This window comes from Stigmatopora nigra, chromosome 3, assembly GCF_051989575.1.
Source record: "Stigmatopora nigra isolate UIUO_SnigA chromosome 3, RoL_Snig_1.1, whole genome shotgun sequence".
NCBI classification, from domain to species: domain Eukaryota; kingdom Metazoa; phylum Chordata; class Actinopteri; order Syngnathiformes; family Syngnathidae; genus Stigmatopora; species Stigmatopora nigra.
The window spans coordinates 7,993,502-8,012,484 of NC_135510.1; the positions used below are offsets into that span (position 1 = coordinate 7,993,502).

Here is an 18,983-nt window from a genome sequence, read left to right on the forward strand (position 1 = left end):
GAATGGGATTAATGAGGCCTAAAGCTAAATCGGCATTCATGACTTCAAACATTAGTCCGCACAAAACCATCTTCAAGTCATTAAGTCTTATTTCTGGCTCCGGGCCACTTTGTGTTTCCTGTGTGTGGTGATAGAGCCAAAGATCCAAAGATGTAACAAGATTACTCTTTTCCTTTTAGTATAATGGAACAATGCAGTAAAACATCTGTTAAAGACCAGAAGGACAATTATATTGGTTGCCTTAAAGGTCACCACATGTTTTCTTACATGCATGCAGTATGTATTTTTGTTATTCACATTTTATTCTAAGTGAATATCTAAGCACACCCAATTTTTGCAACTAGATAAGCCAGATAGATCGCTTGCAAACCTGTATTTTCTCCAGTCCGTTGATTTTCTTTCTTTCTTGGTAGGACTTATATAAGCAAAGTCTAACACGTTATCTTCAATTTCATTTTTCTGGACTGTTTATCCTCACAAGGGTCGCGGGGGGTCTTTGAGTCTATCTCAGCTAACTTCAAGCACCAGGCGGTGGACACCCTGTATCAGTGGCAGAAGGAGATGGACAACCATATAACCTCCCACATTCCACTGCATAGTTGAATACTGTAAACTTTACAGTGAATGGGTTTTCTCTGGGTACTCAATTTTCCTCCCACCTTCACCAAAAACATGCATGGTTGAACACTAAACTTTACAGTGTTCAACCATGCATGGTTTGGGAATTTTGCGAGGAAACCGGAGTACCCAGAAAAAAAACCCCACGCAAACCCACACACACCTGCAGAGAAGATGCAAACTCCACACCGGGGAACCTACCTGCAATCGAACCCACTACTCTAGAAGTATGGGGCATACTACCCACTCGTCTGCCGAGCCACCGTTTTTTAAACTATTTAACAATCTAAAAGTGCAAAATATGGAACAATGAATGCTTCAAGTAACGAGGCTGGTCACAGAGAGACTCAGAACTCTTCTCTTAAAGTGCCCAAGTATTTTCTTCTTTGCACTTTTCCCCCTTTAAACATAATCTGTGCTTTTATTGAAGTACAAGTACAGATGGCGTGTACTTTTGCCATTTCTGAATAGCAGTAATCAGCACCGATGAGGAGCTTTCAGCCAAAGCAAACGTAACTGATTTGACTGCAGTCCTCTGGTCTGGTTTCTCGCCAGCGCGGAAGGAAAAGTAGTCCCAAACATTTCGTGCCATGCGATCTGTCAGAATGACTGCTTCGGAGGGGAAAATGGCACATTCCATTTGAAAAATAAAAAAATTACTATGCTTCTGAGAGTGGTTGCTGAAAACTTTCCACAAAAAGACAAACTTGCATTTCGCTTTGTTCAACACTGACACGGACCATAATGTAGCACCCTGCTGTGTCTTTAACGTTTATATATGTGGGAATTGGCCTCCAGGTTGTTTTCTGCTTTAACCTTCCTAAAAACAACAGAAGCGATCAAATTGCTTTTTTTGTGGGGCACAACTTAATTAGGCACAATCACACTCCATTGTTAGTCAAATGCGATGTACCCTAACCAGTTTGAGGGGTGGTTGCCTAGAATACAATTCAATGAATTTCTGTATTTTGAGACTGGATTATTTGAAATGTAATTTTGTTGGTTTTAAAAAAGAACAGACCTTTTTTTTGACAAAGCAGTGATTATTTCAGTAAGTATATCTATTTTTAAATGTTAGGCTCTAGCACCCCCTGCGAACCTTAAAATGCCATTTTAGTAAAATAATACTAAAGTAGATCAATTTCAGTATACTACCCAGCACTACATTTAACGTTGCGTAAAGTCGAGGAATGAGCAACCAATCGAGCCCCCATCTTTCAAGCGTGGCTCCGCAGATGATTAAACCGAGATTATGTGCGTCGAAGCCCGCTACCAGAAGCAGCATCTCCCGCTGAGAGAGGGAGCACCGTGTCACTGTGCGTGGCGGAGGGATACACTAACCCCATGTCATTTTGGTGCCGAGGCACTCGCACAGCAAAAATGTCTGCCTAAGGGAAACTCTAAGTGATACAAATAGAGCTTATTCTCACCGCCGTTGCCGTTTTAAGGCACATTTTACGTGCATATAGGCGCACCCGAGAAAGGAGTCTTCATCAGATCACCCTAGTCGGCAATTTATTCGGAATAAAGGTAAGATATCGGGGGCGGGGGGCAAAATGGGTTCGGACCTGTAAAATAAGTTAAGAGTTGACGAGCACTATGATTGCGTTTTGTATTTTGATGACACTTTGTCGTGCATTCCTTCCTGTCTGTATATTTCAACTACATTGATTTTTTTTTTATTCCGTCTGTGTATGAAATATTCCTAAAATCGCATTGACAGTTTGCTAGCTCGATCGTTCCCTGCAATCCCAGTGAAGTCACACTGTAATTGAGGCTAACGATAGCAACTTGACTCTTTTACTTGCTTGTAATCTTAGAGTTGTCCTTTATAAAAGACTTGGCCTATTAAACACACTTTGTGTTGAAATATTTTGTCTCTGGGGCAGCATGGAGTGTGACATGTTGGGACGCGATGCTGCTGCTGCTGATGCACGTCATGGCCTCTTTAATTAACATGGAGAATTTATTTGGATTTGCATTAATTTTCTATTTAATACTTATCACACACCACTGTTCTTCTTGTTAATTCAATTTGACCAATGCAGTGAGGATGACTTTTTTTTGTCCCCACAAACAGCTTTAGAAAGACACAAAATGTCCTTTTTATCCTTTAATGTCATATTTCTAAATGTGATCATAACTATTTTTAAAGATCTAATTGGCTTTTTAAATTTTCTGCAAAGACTGTCAACATGGAGGCGACTCCGGATCAATTTGACCCTGCTAGAATTATTGTTGACCAGTATGTGTAAATTACAATGGTAATATTCTATAATGTGTGCATGATATAACTTAGTGTAATATTTATAGGACAATTTATAAATGTTCTTGAGGGATTTTGTAACAATCCTGAAAATATTCAGTTTCCACTACATTTGCATTCATGTCCTGCAAAAATGTGCACCTGTTGGTCTCTTAGTGGAACTACAAAACAATAGGTAATTTGTGGTTGAGGCATTCTCAATTTCACTACAGAGAAACACGGCGCTACTTTGCGCTTCGCTTATCGCTGCTTCACTACATTGTAGATTTTTATTCTGGGGATTTAGAAAAAAAAAAAAGATTCATCTTCCATACCGTCGTCCATCCTCGAAAAGGTTGTGTGGGTTGCTGGAGCCTAACCCAGCTATCTTCGGGTGAAAGGCAGACTGCACCCTAGACTGGTCGCCAGTCAGTCGTAGGGTACACAGAGAGACAAACGACCATCCGCTGCCTGCGGAAATTGAGCCCGCGCCTGTCAGTACCAAAGTCAGTCGAGTGAACCACTACACTACAGGGCGGCCTTTTTTTTGGTATTTTTGTATTTTTAATTTTTTTACAACTATTTTAATTAATAAAAATGTTAAAATCCTTGCTGAAACTCACAAGCGGACTAGGACTCAGCACTGGATAAAACGTTTTTGTTTGTTTGTTTGTTCCCTCCAGGTTTCAAGCTTGACACGATGAATCCTCAGCAGCGGAATGCCGCTCTTGGAACAGACAAGGAATTAAGTGACCTCCTGGATTTTAGTGCGGTAGGCCAAACTTTCCAATCCAGCATATCTCATTGTTTGGGATCTCTTGATTTTCATCTTGCTTCTGAATTGCCGCACTCAGAAGTCTGGCACTTGTGTTGATTTCTGTTTCATTTAGTCCACCTTCATTTTTTTTCAGATGTTCTCTCCACCTGTCAACGGAGCCAAAAACAGACCAACGACACTTGGAAGCAGCCGGTTTAGTGCATCAGGTAGGACACATCATTGGTATGAATTGCTGTGCAGTATATGTCTCAAAAATGCAGGCTGTCAAGCACTGGGAGAGCTTGAAATTGATCTTGAATTGCTTGAATTTAATTCCAAAGCAAATGCATCAACCCCAAGTTTGAATCGAATCCTGTCTTATTCACAGAAGCCAGCTTGTTTGCAGATCAGAAAAAAATATTGGGCGGGCGTAACATAGGCGGAGGAAGAGAGCGATTGAGGTGAAAAATGATGTCATGCCCCCCATCTGGGTACTGATTAATTGGCTTGGATAGGTAGGCGGGTACAGTCAGCCTTTGACATATCGTGGTTAACTTTTCACCATCCCAGTATTTTTTTTTCTTTGAAATGTCATTGTAGCAAAATTGGATTTTGCTCTCATTAAATATTCTGTGTTAAAATGTGTGTTTATGTTCAATTGGCTGGCTATCACCTCAAAACAAATCTGTTTTTATTTTGTTCAAAAGCATGATCTTTTTTCAAGTGCCAAAAGTGTCAAACTAAGAATAAAACGAAGACAATTAAAGCTTGTGTTTGGAAAATAACTACTTCATTATTTACTGCCTTAGCCTTTTGTTCCACTAGTATAATATAAACACTCACTAGCATCTTATTTTACAGTCCTATAAGCATTAAAGACGATTGTGCTCATTTTTTAAAGAGCACATTTGATATCTTTTACATTAAGGTACCACGCTTTAAAAAAATTAGTTTATTAATCACGATTGTGGTGTTTAAATTAATCAGATTATGTCAAAAGACCTGCGATTGTCTTTCCACCAATTCAGGGTGTCTCCCGCCTGGTGGCCGTAGTCAGCTCCAGCACCCCCCGCGGCCCTTGTGCGGCTAAGCACTTCAGAAAATGAAAATGTCAAAGGACAAAAAAAATCATTAATCCGCTGGTAATAACATCTCAGGTGATTTTAGAGCAACTTAACTGAAAAACAAGAGTACGTAGTTTGTTTTGAATAAACAAAGGTCAGATTTCATTTCCTCAACGTGAATGTGAGAGGACATTAAACCAAAGCGCGCCTATTGTGTGACGCCAGAAGAGAAAGTCAACAAAACCAGCATTCTGTTTTCTGAGAGCAGGTTTTGTGTGCGCCCACAAAGCCTTGTTGTCCTCAGTTATCTGGGAAATGAAAGACACACATCGAGTAGAAATGGAAAAAAAAAGACAAAAGTGCGAGAGAGCATAGCTGTCATCCATGAAGTGAAATGGGAGGTTGATTTTTAGAACACCTTGTCCCTGCTTGGAAAAGAACATCCGTTTGCTCCTCTTTTATCAAACGCTACATGTAGAAATCCCTGATTTGAATGTAAAAAAATCGAGTGGAAACGTGTCTTTGAAAGAGATGAAACGAGAGGATTCCCTCTAAAATAATATCAAACAGAGGTTGTCTGTATTCCTTGAATACAGTTTGCCTGCACCATGTGCTTACTTACCTTTGAACAATTTTGAGCTGCATACTGCTTGCATGTGCACCAAGCTGGAGGTGAATTGTTCGACAACGGATGAGCGACAAGCTATGTGAATGCTATGCGTGTGCGTGTGTGTGCGTTTGTGTGTATGCACATTTTTGGCTAGAGATTTGCCCTCCCCCTCTCTGATGTCACATAACAGGCAGTCGGAATAGCCAGAATTTCATATTGATGAATATCTCAAGCTTATTTTCAGCATTCAAAATTTGACTTCTCAACCGAGAATGTGCAACGTAAGGATTATTTTGCCAGAACATGGTGGAATCTTCAAAACTGAACACCTCAAAAGTCACCATCATACAATGTCTTTTCAAATGTATGGTCATATATTGGGTTATTCTTGGCTCTGTGTTTTCAGACATTGTAGAGTTTGCCGTTGTGTGTATTTAAAATTTAAAGTGAAAGTTTGATTTGTAACAATATTGGATAAAAAAAAAACAGTTACATCACAATTGCCAAATGTAATGGTATTATCAAGTATTGGTACTTGGTATTAGTGAATCCTCAAATCCTATGCTATCCTATACTGCTTGTTTAAAATTGCAATTGTGATTGGCCCACAGGCTGAAAGAATGAACCAAATCTGCTCACACATTGGCACATTTAGTTCAAATATATTTTAAAACATGAATTAGATTATCTCACTACACCAGGTAACAACTTCCTCATTTATTAGAACACAGCTATATTCATAAATACTTTTTTCCTCTTTATTTTTGTTATTGTATTTTCGTACTATATTGGTCAGCACAATTTTCCAATTAAAACATCCATTCTAAACATTTCCCGTTTTTCTTGTTATTGTTGATGAAATTAGATTTAGATTTTGCTGCAATAGGAGTCAGTGCTAAATTATCCCCACTGCCAAATTACAGGTTTCAACGTATCAGCACAGTTTGCATGAGTTATTATTGTAAAATAGTAGTTTCTGCAGAAAAATGTGATGACAAAATAAACTGCTGAAGCTCCAAAGCGTATCTGGCCGTCTGCGAGTGCGTCCCTCCTGCGGCCAGCCTCCGGTTTGTCCGCCCGTGTTTGTGATCCTCAAAGAGAGAAGAAGCGCCTACATAAGTGATTGTGAACATAAGGCAAGGGAGTGTGCAGACAGAGGTGTGGAAATTGCCTGGAATGAGTTTGGACTATTGCATCTCAGCTGGGCATAGCAAGATAATTGAAGCAAAGCGTAACCGGCACGACACGCTAAAGAAAGATGGATTGGAAAAAAAATATACAGTTTATTCCCAGGGTCTTTGACAGTGATTCATCGCCTCTACTTTCCAGTTTGTGTTGATGATGCCGCTTTATAGGGGCATTGGCTCTTCAGCATATTTCCTACGGATGAATTGAATGCTAAAAATGATTGAAATAGGAAGTGTGAGTGAATGGTTGCAAATGATTGTCTTTTACGATTGAGTATGTAATTATATCGATTATACCATACTTAGTGTCAGTGTTAATTATTTATCAGAGAAATCGCTATTATTGTCCTTTCAAACAAAGTTGTCTGAACATGTGGAGGTTTAATTTTGGGTGATTTTGCCTTTCATATTAACATTTGGTATTTAAGTGAAGTTGTTTTAGCAGGTCTCAATTATAATTATAATAATTATCATCTTTTTTGAAGCACCCAGAGGTAGATCTCAAGTGCCTGCTTAGTTTGTTCATCTTGTTTTTTAAATTAAAGTTTCTACTCCTACATTATTCGGATGGTTGTTGCTATCCCTGCACTCAAATTGGATTGGACATCTAGCACTGTCAATGGCAGCCAGTGAGTTCAATGAGTGCCCCATGAAGTATTGTGTCCCCAGATTTGGCTTTATATAAATTTTTGTTTGCTTGCGGGTCTTGTATTGTTTTTGCACATCTATGATTTATTAGGCATTTTTGTATGTAACAGACAAAACAATTATATTACATTTTGTGAGGTACAAGAAAGAACATCAGGGACAATCAATAAACTGGAGAATGTTGATTCTCTCCCCCACCTCTGCTGTTACCGGGCACAATATTGCCTCAAGCAGTATACAAACAATCAAACACATTATACCCACTGTATCACCCAAATCCAATTGTCAGAAATCAGATAAATGTTTCAATATATATGCCAGATGGTCTACCTCTGCAATTTTTGTGGTACTTCTTGGTTTTATTTGTGGTTGACTTCGACATATAGAAAGTTTACTTTTGTTTTGAATAGGTTTGAGCTCTGCTTTCGATGTTATTTAGGAATCATGGAAATGCAAAATTCTTTGCTGAATTGGGCATGTAACATTTTTTATGGTCATTAAATGGTGTTGTAGGATTGTTAATGTAACCACATCATCAAACTATATTAATGGTAAAACTAATGGATGCTGAACCAGTGTAGATTCAGTGTAAGTACTGTAGGTAGATGTTGGGTAGGAATTAGCCGAATACGCAATGAAGCACATGACTCATCTTGACTTGTTGACTGAATTTTGTTTGTCCTCCCTTGACAGGTATCGATGAGCGGACTAACCAAGCATCTTGGGCCGCAGGTGGCGAGTCCAGTCCTTCGTGCGAACCCTCCCGGGTAAGATAATCCACACCTCAACGCCTCCGAATGCCCTTTCTGCTCTATAGCACATCATTTAACAGTTTTAACTCGGATGTGCTACATTGACTAGCGAATGACCTGTAATACACCCGGTTTGTTATCCTTTGAGGGCGACACTTGGATGGAGTTCCCATGATTGCTGGTTATCTCATTTAAAAAGTTGACAAAGAAAGATCCGATTTTCAGTCTTGGGAAGGGGAAGTGCTATAACGCAAAAAGCTCGCCTCAAACTGTTCTTGTGCTGAATCATGTGATGCAGTAGCTAAACATGCTATTCTACCACAATGCCAACACGCACCTGGGCTTCATGTTGAAATATGGGCTCTAAGACTCAGCTCAAATGTGGGCTACTTCTCCTAGCCTTGCAATTATGTGACTTATATGTAAATGCCCAATGATCCTTTCTAGGGGATCACTGATTGTGTAGAAGTGTGGTCGGCATACTTTGGCGAAGGGGCACGGGATCAATTTCCACTCTGCTGTCATGTCGTTTTGGGTGCAAATGGTTGTCTGTCTATGTGCACGCCATCGCGACCATTTTTGGGTGTAGTCTGTCTTTTGCTTAAGTCAGATGGGACATGAGATTTAATAGGCCACATTTGTATACCAAATTTTACTAATGCCCTTTAGATGCCCCAAAACATGATGTCTAGATATGTAGACCAAAATCTAAGTTTTATTACAATCATTACAATTGAATAATTCATATATTAAGCAGTTGTCTCTGCCCTTGAATGCTACGATCCTGAACTTTGCGAAATCATGCCTCATTCGGGCGTTGATGGCATAATAAATTCTTCAATTCACCTGAATTCTGTCCAATACTGCCCTCTGCCGTCAACAGCCATTAGGGGGGTGGGGGTGGGGGGGGGGGGGGGGTTGGGGGTCATTATGGATGTCACGTAACCAAACCCGCTTGTAGATTGACTTGCGTAAATATGAGTTGATTACGTACGCGTAATAATAAGTACATTCTTTTAAACGTATGCTCTCCCTTTATTAACTCCAACACAGTCTATTTAGGGTGGAAGAATGTCTGATTTTAACCACTTCTAGTTGTGTGCTCAGGAACCTCAGTTTCAAGGGTGCTTAGGCTGGCTTGACTTCATAAGAGCAAAACAACTATATAAAACTGAGATGTGTGAACAGCTCTCTCACTGTTGGTCTGCCCGTCGCACACCGGTCGTTCTCAATGTCCTGCATGAATTTCGTTTAATGTCAATCTCCTGTCACTTTCCATCACAATTCAGTTAAATGTCATCCACGACTCTAGCCGTGGTGCCTTGTTTATTCCTCCCTGCCCTTCCCGAATGAACATCTACAGGCAGTGGTGTAACACTGGCAGCTTGATTTGAATTGTAAGACAGAGACGCTGTGGATATGTTTGCTCCGGGTGCATATAAATGAATGTTTGTGACATTGCAAGGCGTAGCATCAGCCAGCAGACAGCTGTTTATGCCATCAGAAGATGCACACACAAACACACACACACACACACATGTGCTCAAACACAGCTGCATAGTCAGTTGACACTGATTCTGAATCTGTTTTAAATAGCCTGGAAGAAAAATGACACCCGAATTGTTATTTCAGTCTCAAGTGGCAAATCGACAGTATAGTACGCATTCTTGTTGATAATGTTGATCTAAAAAGCTCCTTAAAAAATCTATTGGAATAGTAAATACTTCTAATATTCCAATGATATCATGTATTAGAAAACACCCTTAATTTTAGTTTTATTTTGACAAATTCATGTCAACACACATTTTACATTATTGCATTTTTCCTCCCATTGTTTTTTAAAGGAACATGTCAAGGCATCCTATAGCATAATAGAAAGAACAGAAAATTGAAAATAGGTGAGATAGGTTCTAATAGAAAAAAAATTACCAAGACGAGTATTTGTCAACAGTGTGACAGATTTACTGTCTAATCGTTGTTGATGATTGTTGACTATTGTTTCACAACAGTTGCAGCGCTTTTACCTAATAATTTTCTTTGGAAAAATCTAAAGTCTAGCATTTTTTTCCAAGAGAGATCCCATCAATGCTTTAAGATTCAAGCCCCCCTCTTTTTTTTCTCTGCCGCAAAGGAAATCCAGCCCTCTTCTGCAATTGTTTGAGCCGCAGAACCACGACTGTATGTGATCAGTGGACTGTGAACAGTCCCCGGTCCTGCCGTACTGACCTTGGCTCCCAGCCAGCCACCCTATCCTGGGCAGCTGTGTCCGTAGGCTGCCGCTCTGACAGTCTCCTCTGCGCAACCCCCACCCACAGTGCCTTGCTCTGACGTGTTATTGAACCCCGCACGCATCCACCACCAGCACGTCCTCACCTCCCAAACTGCAGTTACACACTCACCTGGGATATAGCACTATGAGAGGACTTTATAAACACTTGCAAGTGAAGAGCTATTGCCTGCCTACTATTACAGTAATCTGACAGATATTTAGCCATCAGCTCTGCTCGTGCCCCGTGGTAGCGGTGACAGCATGTGTTAACGTCTTGTATGGATGTAGGCCACTAGTGTTGGAAAATGATGAGGGTTCTATGATTGATGATCTCACGGTTGCAGGGGTGCAAACACAAGATGGACCATTATCCCTCTCACCTCCCTTTTCCTTCCCTTCTCCAGCAGCACTGCTAGATTTTTCCTGCCTCCCATTGGAAGACAGGACAATCAAAGACCAGATGTAGAGGACTGATTCACTTGTCTGTTAACCTTTTATAGAGCACTCATTTAAATCCTATGACTACTATACTACACTTTTGACCTGTTCCGTGAGGTGAATCAACTTTTTCCACTCAAATTAAATACTATGAAATTACCCATAACCTTTTATGGGGTTATTGTGCTATAAGCAAAGTTTATTTTACATGGAACTACCCCCAAATAAACACTTGGTTACCACGAAATGGTAAAAAATCAACAGGGATTGTCACAAAAATGTACCAAAATCAACTAGGAACGGGAACTGTAAAAATAAAAGTAAACCTGTTTTTCATTAAACAACATATGGCCTTAATTAAATTAAATTTTCTCAGTTTTAGTGTAGTCCTGCCTTAGTGCAAACCAGCTTTGGAAGAGGTTAACAGCAAGATTTTTTCCCTTTCTTTTATCCAATTATGTTCATAGTTTGACACCTCCCCCGGTTCCCCCGCTGTAGATACTGCACACGTTAGTTGTGGCGTGTACATCCATGGCTTCAGTGTGTATGTGTGTTTGTTCGATCGTCTTGGAAGGCTTTTGTTGTCATTGAGGCTGTTCATGGTGTGATTAACAGTGTGTGCGGCCTGGCAGCAGCACAATAGGGAATCTCAGAGGATTCTCTCCAAACAGAGCAACCCTGCACTGCCTTTGAAATTCTTCCATCACCATCCACTTACAAAAAAAAGATGGATAATAAGATTTTTTTGACTGTATATTGAATTCAAAGGGTATGAGTTGGCCAAAATAAGTCTTGAAATGCAAGCCAACTGCTGTTCGCCATCTCCCTGGTGGTAGCCAATGTATCTTGGGGAAATGTGTTTGACTGAAGCACATAAGGATTTGGGATTAGGACAGCAACAGCAAGCGTCTTTTATTACTTTGGACCCCTAGTTTTCCAAAACCATGCTGTGGCTGATATTTAGGCCTAAGCTTGTGAAGCAGATATCTGTCACGAATGATGTTAAGCTACTGGAGGAAAAACATTTTTTTTTAAACTGCAGGTTCATTTGAATGATGTCAGATTGCATCAGATTTGTTTTACAATTCTGTAAAAGAGTATTCTGAAATCATACTCATTGAAAAAAATGTGTTTATCATCTTAAACATACTTTTTAAGTATGTCGCTGGTCAATGGAGTACACAAGAGGCCAAGACAACTCTTTTGTTTAACTCTCAATGCCTAGCAGCACACCCAGTCAAATCAGTGGCTGCCATTGACTCCCATTCCTAATTTGAATATTTGGGCTATCAGCGATCGAAACAGTCGAATAGGATTAGACATCTATTACTGTCAGTGGAAGTAAAATATGATCATTTTATTCCAGCCATCGCAGTTTAAATGGATTGGAAATCTATTACTTTTAATGGCAGTGTATGAGTTAGGTGGACTATAGTCTGAACTGGTTGCCAGTCAGTCATAAGGCATACACAGAGACAGACACTCATTGACACACACAATCTCACTGCCACTGAGTGGGAATCAAACCTACTGTGCCCGCACCAAAGTCAGGGGAATGAAGCACTGCACCCTCAGTGACCCCCAATGAACCATCTGCCTTAAACAGTATCACTTCTAGTCAATTGTACCAGATGCCAAATTATGCACTATCACACATAGGGTGATTTCAGCAATGTCATAGAAGTGAAAGTCAGAGTCATATCTGATAGAGCTCCACAAATTAAGTTTCCCAATATCGTACTAAATATTGTGATTTCTTCCCCCAGGGTTTTACAGAGAGCCCTCATTATGGCGATCATTTGAGTGACAGTCGATTAGTGTCCAATGAAGGATTGTCCCCGACACCTTTTATGAACACCAACATAATGGGTAAGTAAGTGATTTTTTTTTATTGCCCACAACCATTGGTAGAAGGGGAAAAATTGTCTTGATGAAGCAATGGCACATCATTCATCTGGAAGGAGCAGTTCTGAATGCCTAGTGTCTTTATTCCCCCCCTGTTAATCCCCATCCCGTTACTGCTACTCCCCTCCTGCGATGACCCTCCCCCAGGCTACAAGTCACACCATCAGTATAGCTTTCCATCATAAGACACCCTACTGACCATCATAAACTTCCAACGAAACCAACATTGTCAGCAGGGTGGAGGATGTCGTGTTAGGGGTTAAACAAGGCTTTTGCGTCAAAGTGCATTCTAGACTGTTAACAATTGTTGGGTTTTTATTTCATTTTCCCTTTATTGGATCATCTCTGTCTACTTTGGGGATTTTCTTCAGTAAACTTTATACATGTATTATACAATTGTTTTCTTATTTTTCTTTTTTCATCTAACGAAGAAGTCTTTTGAGAGCTAATACTTCTCCTGCACTTTGACTTCAGTGTTCACAATATTTGTTGTTGTGTTTTTGGGATTAATTCTCAATTATGGCACCGTGTCACATTTCTAAGGCTGACATGATTGGCAAGCATGAATGAAGTGAATTGCCCCCAGGGAATGCCTGACTGGAAGCAAGCGGCAGAAAGTGACATTTTATGCAAAATATATCTTTTTCTGGTTGGTTCATTTTCAATTTCAGGATCATACCTTGCAAAACTGCTAAACCCATACTACAGTGTTTACATAATTTCTAGTACTGGTATCTTAAACTGACATGGTAATCACTAATCTGCTCAACAAATTGCAAACTGGCACCAAAAATGTTACCGAGTACCAGATTTAGACAAAATTAATCAATTAACATATTTTACAAGAATTGAAATAATTGCCATTATTTCCCTCTTCAATGATCAAAAATCAGAGTCCTCTGTGATTTAAGTCATATCTCATTTCTGTTGTCCTTCATTAAAGCAAATTATTATCTTTTGTATTGAAACAAAAGAATACAATTGGCAAACAGTTCATGGAAAAACGTGTCAGTTTTGTCTGTCATATAAATGATCATTATTCGCATCTGTAAAATGGATATTCTGCAATAAGGCAAGTGGTTGACCACTTGTCTTTGGACTTTTTTAAGAAAGTTGTCCTGTACGGAGAGGCCACTCGGGCTGTAATCTGCCTGACAGGTGCACACTACATTGCTCATGTTTATGGTGCAATATATCGACAAGACTTTCCTCATTGTGTTTTGATATGTGACTCCATCTGAGTCAGATCAGATGGAGTCATATTCAGTTAAATTTACGTCAGATATTTCCTGTATTCTAGGCACACTTTGATTAAGGTTGGTTTAAATGTCAATATTGCTTGTTGTCATTTTTTCCTGCTTGAATTTTGAGCTTCTATTGTGTAGACTTCCCATACATTCAGCAGTCCTAATTATCCACAGGGATAGTAAATTGATATCCCCAACAAGGAGCAGTGAGATGTAATTACCTAATACGTTTTGTTTTATTCTTGTGTCAGCTAGATGAAGTATGTCTATTGGGATGTTGGGAGTACTTGCAATCCAGCTATCTTCCTAATTACCCTTAGCAATGAGCTCAATTTGAAGGAACTGAACTCTGCTCCTTTCTATATCGCTGTCTGGCTGGCACCTAATGTTTATAATTATTTTTAAAGGGTTTACTTCAGAAAACTTGCAAATCATGGTGGTAAAGAAGCCTAATGGCTCCATACTTTTTGAAAAATAAATAGATATGAAAAGGTTGAGATAAGATGTTGCAATTTCTCTTTCACAAATTCATTTAAAATGTATATATATAGATTTTTATACTTTTATTATAGCACTGTTTTAGCCTGGAAAGAGGGGGACAAGAAAAGCCTGGTGTATCTTCAGGATCATCATGCTTTACACTCAGAGTTCAGATTCCCCCTCACTGTCATTACATTTAGTCAATTCATTCATAAGCTTTATGACCATGACACAATTGCTGAGTTGGGAATCTATAGTCACGTTTCTCCCGCAGTGCTTCTTCGATATTACACATGCAGCTTTGGCTCTGCATGCTAACTAATCATCTTAATGCTGCCATCAACAAACACAAATAGGCACATGAATCACACGTCCACATGTGAATTCAACGTGACTACTTGAGAGAGACCCTGTTTTTGTAGGGGGCTATCTATATACAACTTATGGTTACAGTAGTATGAGAATAAATGAACTCTTGAGAAAAAAATATGGCTTAGTTTATAAATGTAAAATTACAATTGAAACTTAGTGTCATACGCATGTGGAATTACAGATTGGATCAAGTGTTAATGTTGTGGCCTACCTGATCTAAAACCTGATGCCTACCTAAGTTATTAAATTATAAAGAAAAAAATATAACCATATGCCCTATAAAGGGATAAGGACATTTCCCTTTTAAAAGTGTCTATGTTAGATAGTGATGTCTTTTAACTTATCACCAAAATAGATAACCGAAATAAACAGTGCTCTCATACATGCGATACATGCATGGTTTCTTACATGAACTTGTGTTAAACCTTAGTTTTGCAGGAATGATTTTAAGTGACAAGCGCAAAATGCACATGCGTATCTCCATATGAAATGACAGGACCAGAGTGTTGCAAATTGAAGACGAGGCGATGTGGTGCAGTACAGTTTAGAGGATGGAGCCGGTCATTATGCTGAGCTGCAGGGTGTGCTTATCTATTACCAAGGTCAGTGGAGCATGAAGAGCTGAAGACGAGCTGAAAGAGCGCAAATCCCTTTTCTCCATTCCCTTGCCGCCCACATCTCACACCGCCCCACCCTCGTGGCTCTCTTGGCCCATCTTGGCCTCACCCCTGGCCGGTCTTTTCCTCCTCAGGTCCTGGCCCCCAGCAGTTGACTGGGGAGGCAGGCCAGCTGCAGAGGATCAGCTGTAGGCTCAATAGGTCTCATGGGAGGAGGGGGCTGTGTCTTTATAGTGGAAACAGCTCAGATTCGATCAAGATACGACGACTCAATGAGTCTTAAGGAATCAGCTGCAGAGGTCACAACTTTGTTGACATTTTTAGCCGTCTATTTTTTTTTAGGGCTGATGAAATGAAATGTTTCCTATTTACAAACCAAATGGTGCTTAATGCTTCCACTTTCCAGACCTGGGATCGAGTTTTCAATCACCGACCTGTGTGGTTTTTTTCTCCAGGCACTCCGGTTTTCACCCACATCCCAAAAAACATGCATGGTAGGCTGGTTGTCAATAGATGGAAACGTAAGGGCGAGTTTGTCTCCTTGTGCCATATGATAGGCTGGCAACCAATTCAGGGTGTCCTCTGCCTACTACCCACAATTGTCTAGGATGGGCTCTGGCACCCCCACGACACTTGTGAGGATAAGCGGCATGGAAAATTAAGGAATAAATGAACACTTTGGGCATTTTAATGAAAACCATTACTATTTGAACAAAACAGCATATCCAACAGATGACAATAGTAATTGATTGTGTTTTAACTGATCTAGATTCTGTTGCTGATATAGGCTATCGATCCATTTGTTATACTCCAATACGCACCTGCTTTTATGACAGTTATATTGTTAGTATTTAGCATATTTTGCTTAAATATAAAGCCATTGACATGACATTTTTTCATGGGTCGACCCTTTTTTAAACTGTTTTTACTTCTAGGGCTTTGCTTAATATGTAGTATCCCTTGCACACCCAATGCTGGTGCTGCATTCCAAAGCCATGTGTTTATCGCTTTTTGTCCTTCACCTCAGTTTTCTATTCTTCGACAGTCCAACAGTTGTTTGCCACTTGATTCCCAATGTTGACATATACTTTACGTTTCATGCTGACAGAATTGGAATATCCAGCTGGGAGACATTTTCTCAGCTTGTTAAATGTGCACTGGTTCCATTGGACAGCTGGGAAAGGAGATGCAGAAAAGCACGTAAGCAGCATCCATTACAGTGTTGGTGTTCACATGGCGGGGGACGTTATTAGGGAGTGCATCGCCTCTCTCCTCTTAAGAGAATGGACGTGTGATTATGAAGTCATCAGCCATGAACCTGTGTGGCTTGGAGAAGCACCCCTCCTCATGGGTCCTCAGGGCGCCATTGATTGGTGACCATGTGTTTGTGCCTGATAGACTGTGAAATGGTGTGTTGCTGCACGGCTGTGTCACACCTGCGTCCCTCCAATGTGATTGATTGGTTTGGTCATGTGGAATGTTCCCATCTGGTCCACAGTAATGCATTTTTTTCCCCCTCCTCATTTGTGAATAAAAAGCACAGACAGGAGGATAGCTGGGCTTGTGGGGGCCGGGGGAGAAGGCAAAGGTCACATGAAAATATTTCCTCGTTTCACTTGTCATTTTCGTTTTTAATGTTTGGCGGAAAAAATTAAATTGAGCAAGCTCTGGCATCTGATTATCTGGGAGTGGGATAAATATAATCAGAAAATCCACATATCTAAGAGAAATGCATTTTCCATGCAGGTGAATCGTTTTCACGCTGCCTCTGCAGTTGTATATTTTGAAGGAATACCTTTACAGGCAGTGGAGATAATTTTTCATCATACCCCCTAGCCTACCACGTTATTTTTAGAGCAGCGAAATGACGAATAATGGTGATTTGTACTTTTTAATCACTTAAGAAACCAAAAATAATGGTGGCTAGATCGGGCGGGCATCAGTACGTCTTAAGATAAATGAAAAACTGTGATTGCTGGTACCCAGCATCACCTAGTCATAAAAAGGTTAATTCACTGCAGTTAAGCGAGGGCTTGAATGCCATCTGTGTTGATTATCGGACGCTAATGGAACAGCCCATGTTATTTTGTTTTTCATTCTTGAATTCCCCCCGGCTTGATTTCACTTAATCCTGATCCCTTTCCTTAAACTGATCTAGTTATTCTACCTAATGGCTAATTACACATCAGGCTGCATGAGCAAATGCATTCATCATCATGGTACCTAATAATCAGTGGCATTTCAACAAAGAGGGGGAAAATGCAAATCAGAACTCATTAACATTTGCTCTTGCTGTGTTGAATAAGTAACTACTGACAAGGCTGTAGACAGAAATTGATGTGGAGCTTGTGGCAAGAAAGATGTATTTCCTTTGTATTATTAGCTCATCTTTCTATCTATCACACATGTACACTCTCAAGGCTTGGCTAGATTTCAAGGGCAAGCTCATTCAGTGGCCTACCATACCTCCCCACTCGCGTCAACACTGACCCAACCTTTAGACAGGTCAGTCCTCATTTACTATTTCATGGAAATCATAAAGTTTTTTTTACTTATTGATGCGCAAACAAACACTTTTATAGGAAGAAACAAAACAGCAGTTTTAAAGGGGAGCAGAGAGAGAGAGACAGTAAGTGCATCATTAATATTTCTGGGGAATAAGTCAAAGGATTTTATGTCTTATCTCATTTTCTGAACCACTTTATCCTCATTATGGTCGTGGGGGGTGCTGGAGCCAATCCCCGCTGGCCAGTGGCGGAAGGACACCCTGAATTAGTGGAAAATCGGTGGGAAATTTAAGAAATGAAATCCATAAATACTCAGCATCAATGTGTCCATGTCTTAATATTGGCATGCATGTAACACAGAAAGATTTGCCAAGCATTTAACAAAGCCTTCGTTGGCAATACAATCCTCCAATAAACATGGCTAGCCAGTAGCTAATCAACATTTTACTTTAGATTTTTACAGTGTATTTTTTTTCTAAAAACAATTATACAAAATCCTCTTAAATGTGAGCTTACTTCAAGTATTACGCACTGTACACAAATTGAGAACACTGATGGGAGAGTATGAGCTGAGGTGTATTAAACTAATTTGGTTTTCAAATAAGCAGCATTTTTCCTCATCCTGTCCTTTAGTGCCCTGTTTGTTTTCACAATCTTGGCTTTCTTTGAAGCAAGGAAAATCGACTCGACCACTGGATTTTGGAATATATCTCACGGGCATTGAAGCATGGTCTTTAATTGCCTGTTTTTGTGGTCAGCGTTCTGAATGGATCCCTAGAGAGTCTTGGCTTCCTACCTTTTATGTAATACTGTATGTGTGGCTCAATCGAATGCCACACCGTGGTCCGGTGCTGCCCCGAGATCGATAACCACACTGGAAAAGTGGTCGCCTTCGACTTTTTCTAATTCACTTTTATTTTCCCTGGAGCTCATTGATACCTTTGTTTAATTTAATCCTATATAAGGCACTCGTTTACCATTGGCTGCCATTGACAGTGCTAGACATACAATTCATTTTGACTGCGAGAGGCTTGTAGCAAATAATCGCTTCCGTCCTCCAAATTCAAAATATATTTGACATCTAGAACCGTTGATTGCATGGAAATGTGGGCCAGTCATCCCAGTTTAAGTCCTAAATTCGATTCCTTCCCTTGTCCATGGCAGGCAACGACTTAAATAGTTTGACATAAACAAAATTTAAAAATCGACTTTACTGTTATTGCTGATCATTTTTTTAATTGTTTTTTTTTATTGAACATGCTATTAT

At 39.9% G+C, this 18,983-nt stretch overlaps 1 protein-coding gene across 4 annotated transcripts in view; it reads left to right on the forward strand.

Annotated features, from left to right (window-relative positions):
- Positions 1-1,901: 1,901 nt before the first annotated feature.
- Positions 1,902-18,983, forward strand: part of tcf12 (transcription factor 12) — a 48,940-nt gene continuing 31,858 nt past the window's right edge. For all 4 annotated transcript variants that reach the window (XM_077713228.1, XM_077713231.1, XM_077713230.1 and 1 more), the window contains exons 1-5: positions 1,902-2,148; positions 3,547-3,635; positions 3,775-3,847; positions 7,823-7,896; positions 12,355-12,457. In XM_077713228.1, the coding sequence (XP_077569354.1) occupies positions 3,564-3,635; positions 3,775-3,847; positions 7,823-7,896; positions 12,355-12,457 (322 nt within the window). In that variant the 5' untranslated portion in view covers positions 1,902-2,148; positions 3,547-3,563. The remainder of the gene's footprint in view (positions 2,149-3,546; positions 3,636-3,774; positions 3,848-7,822; positions 7,897-12,354; positions 12,458-18,983) is intronic.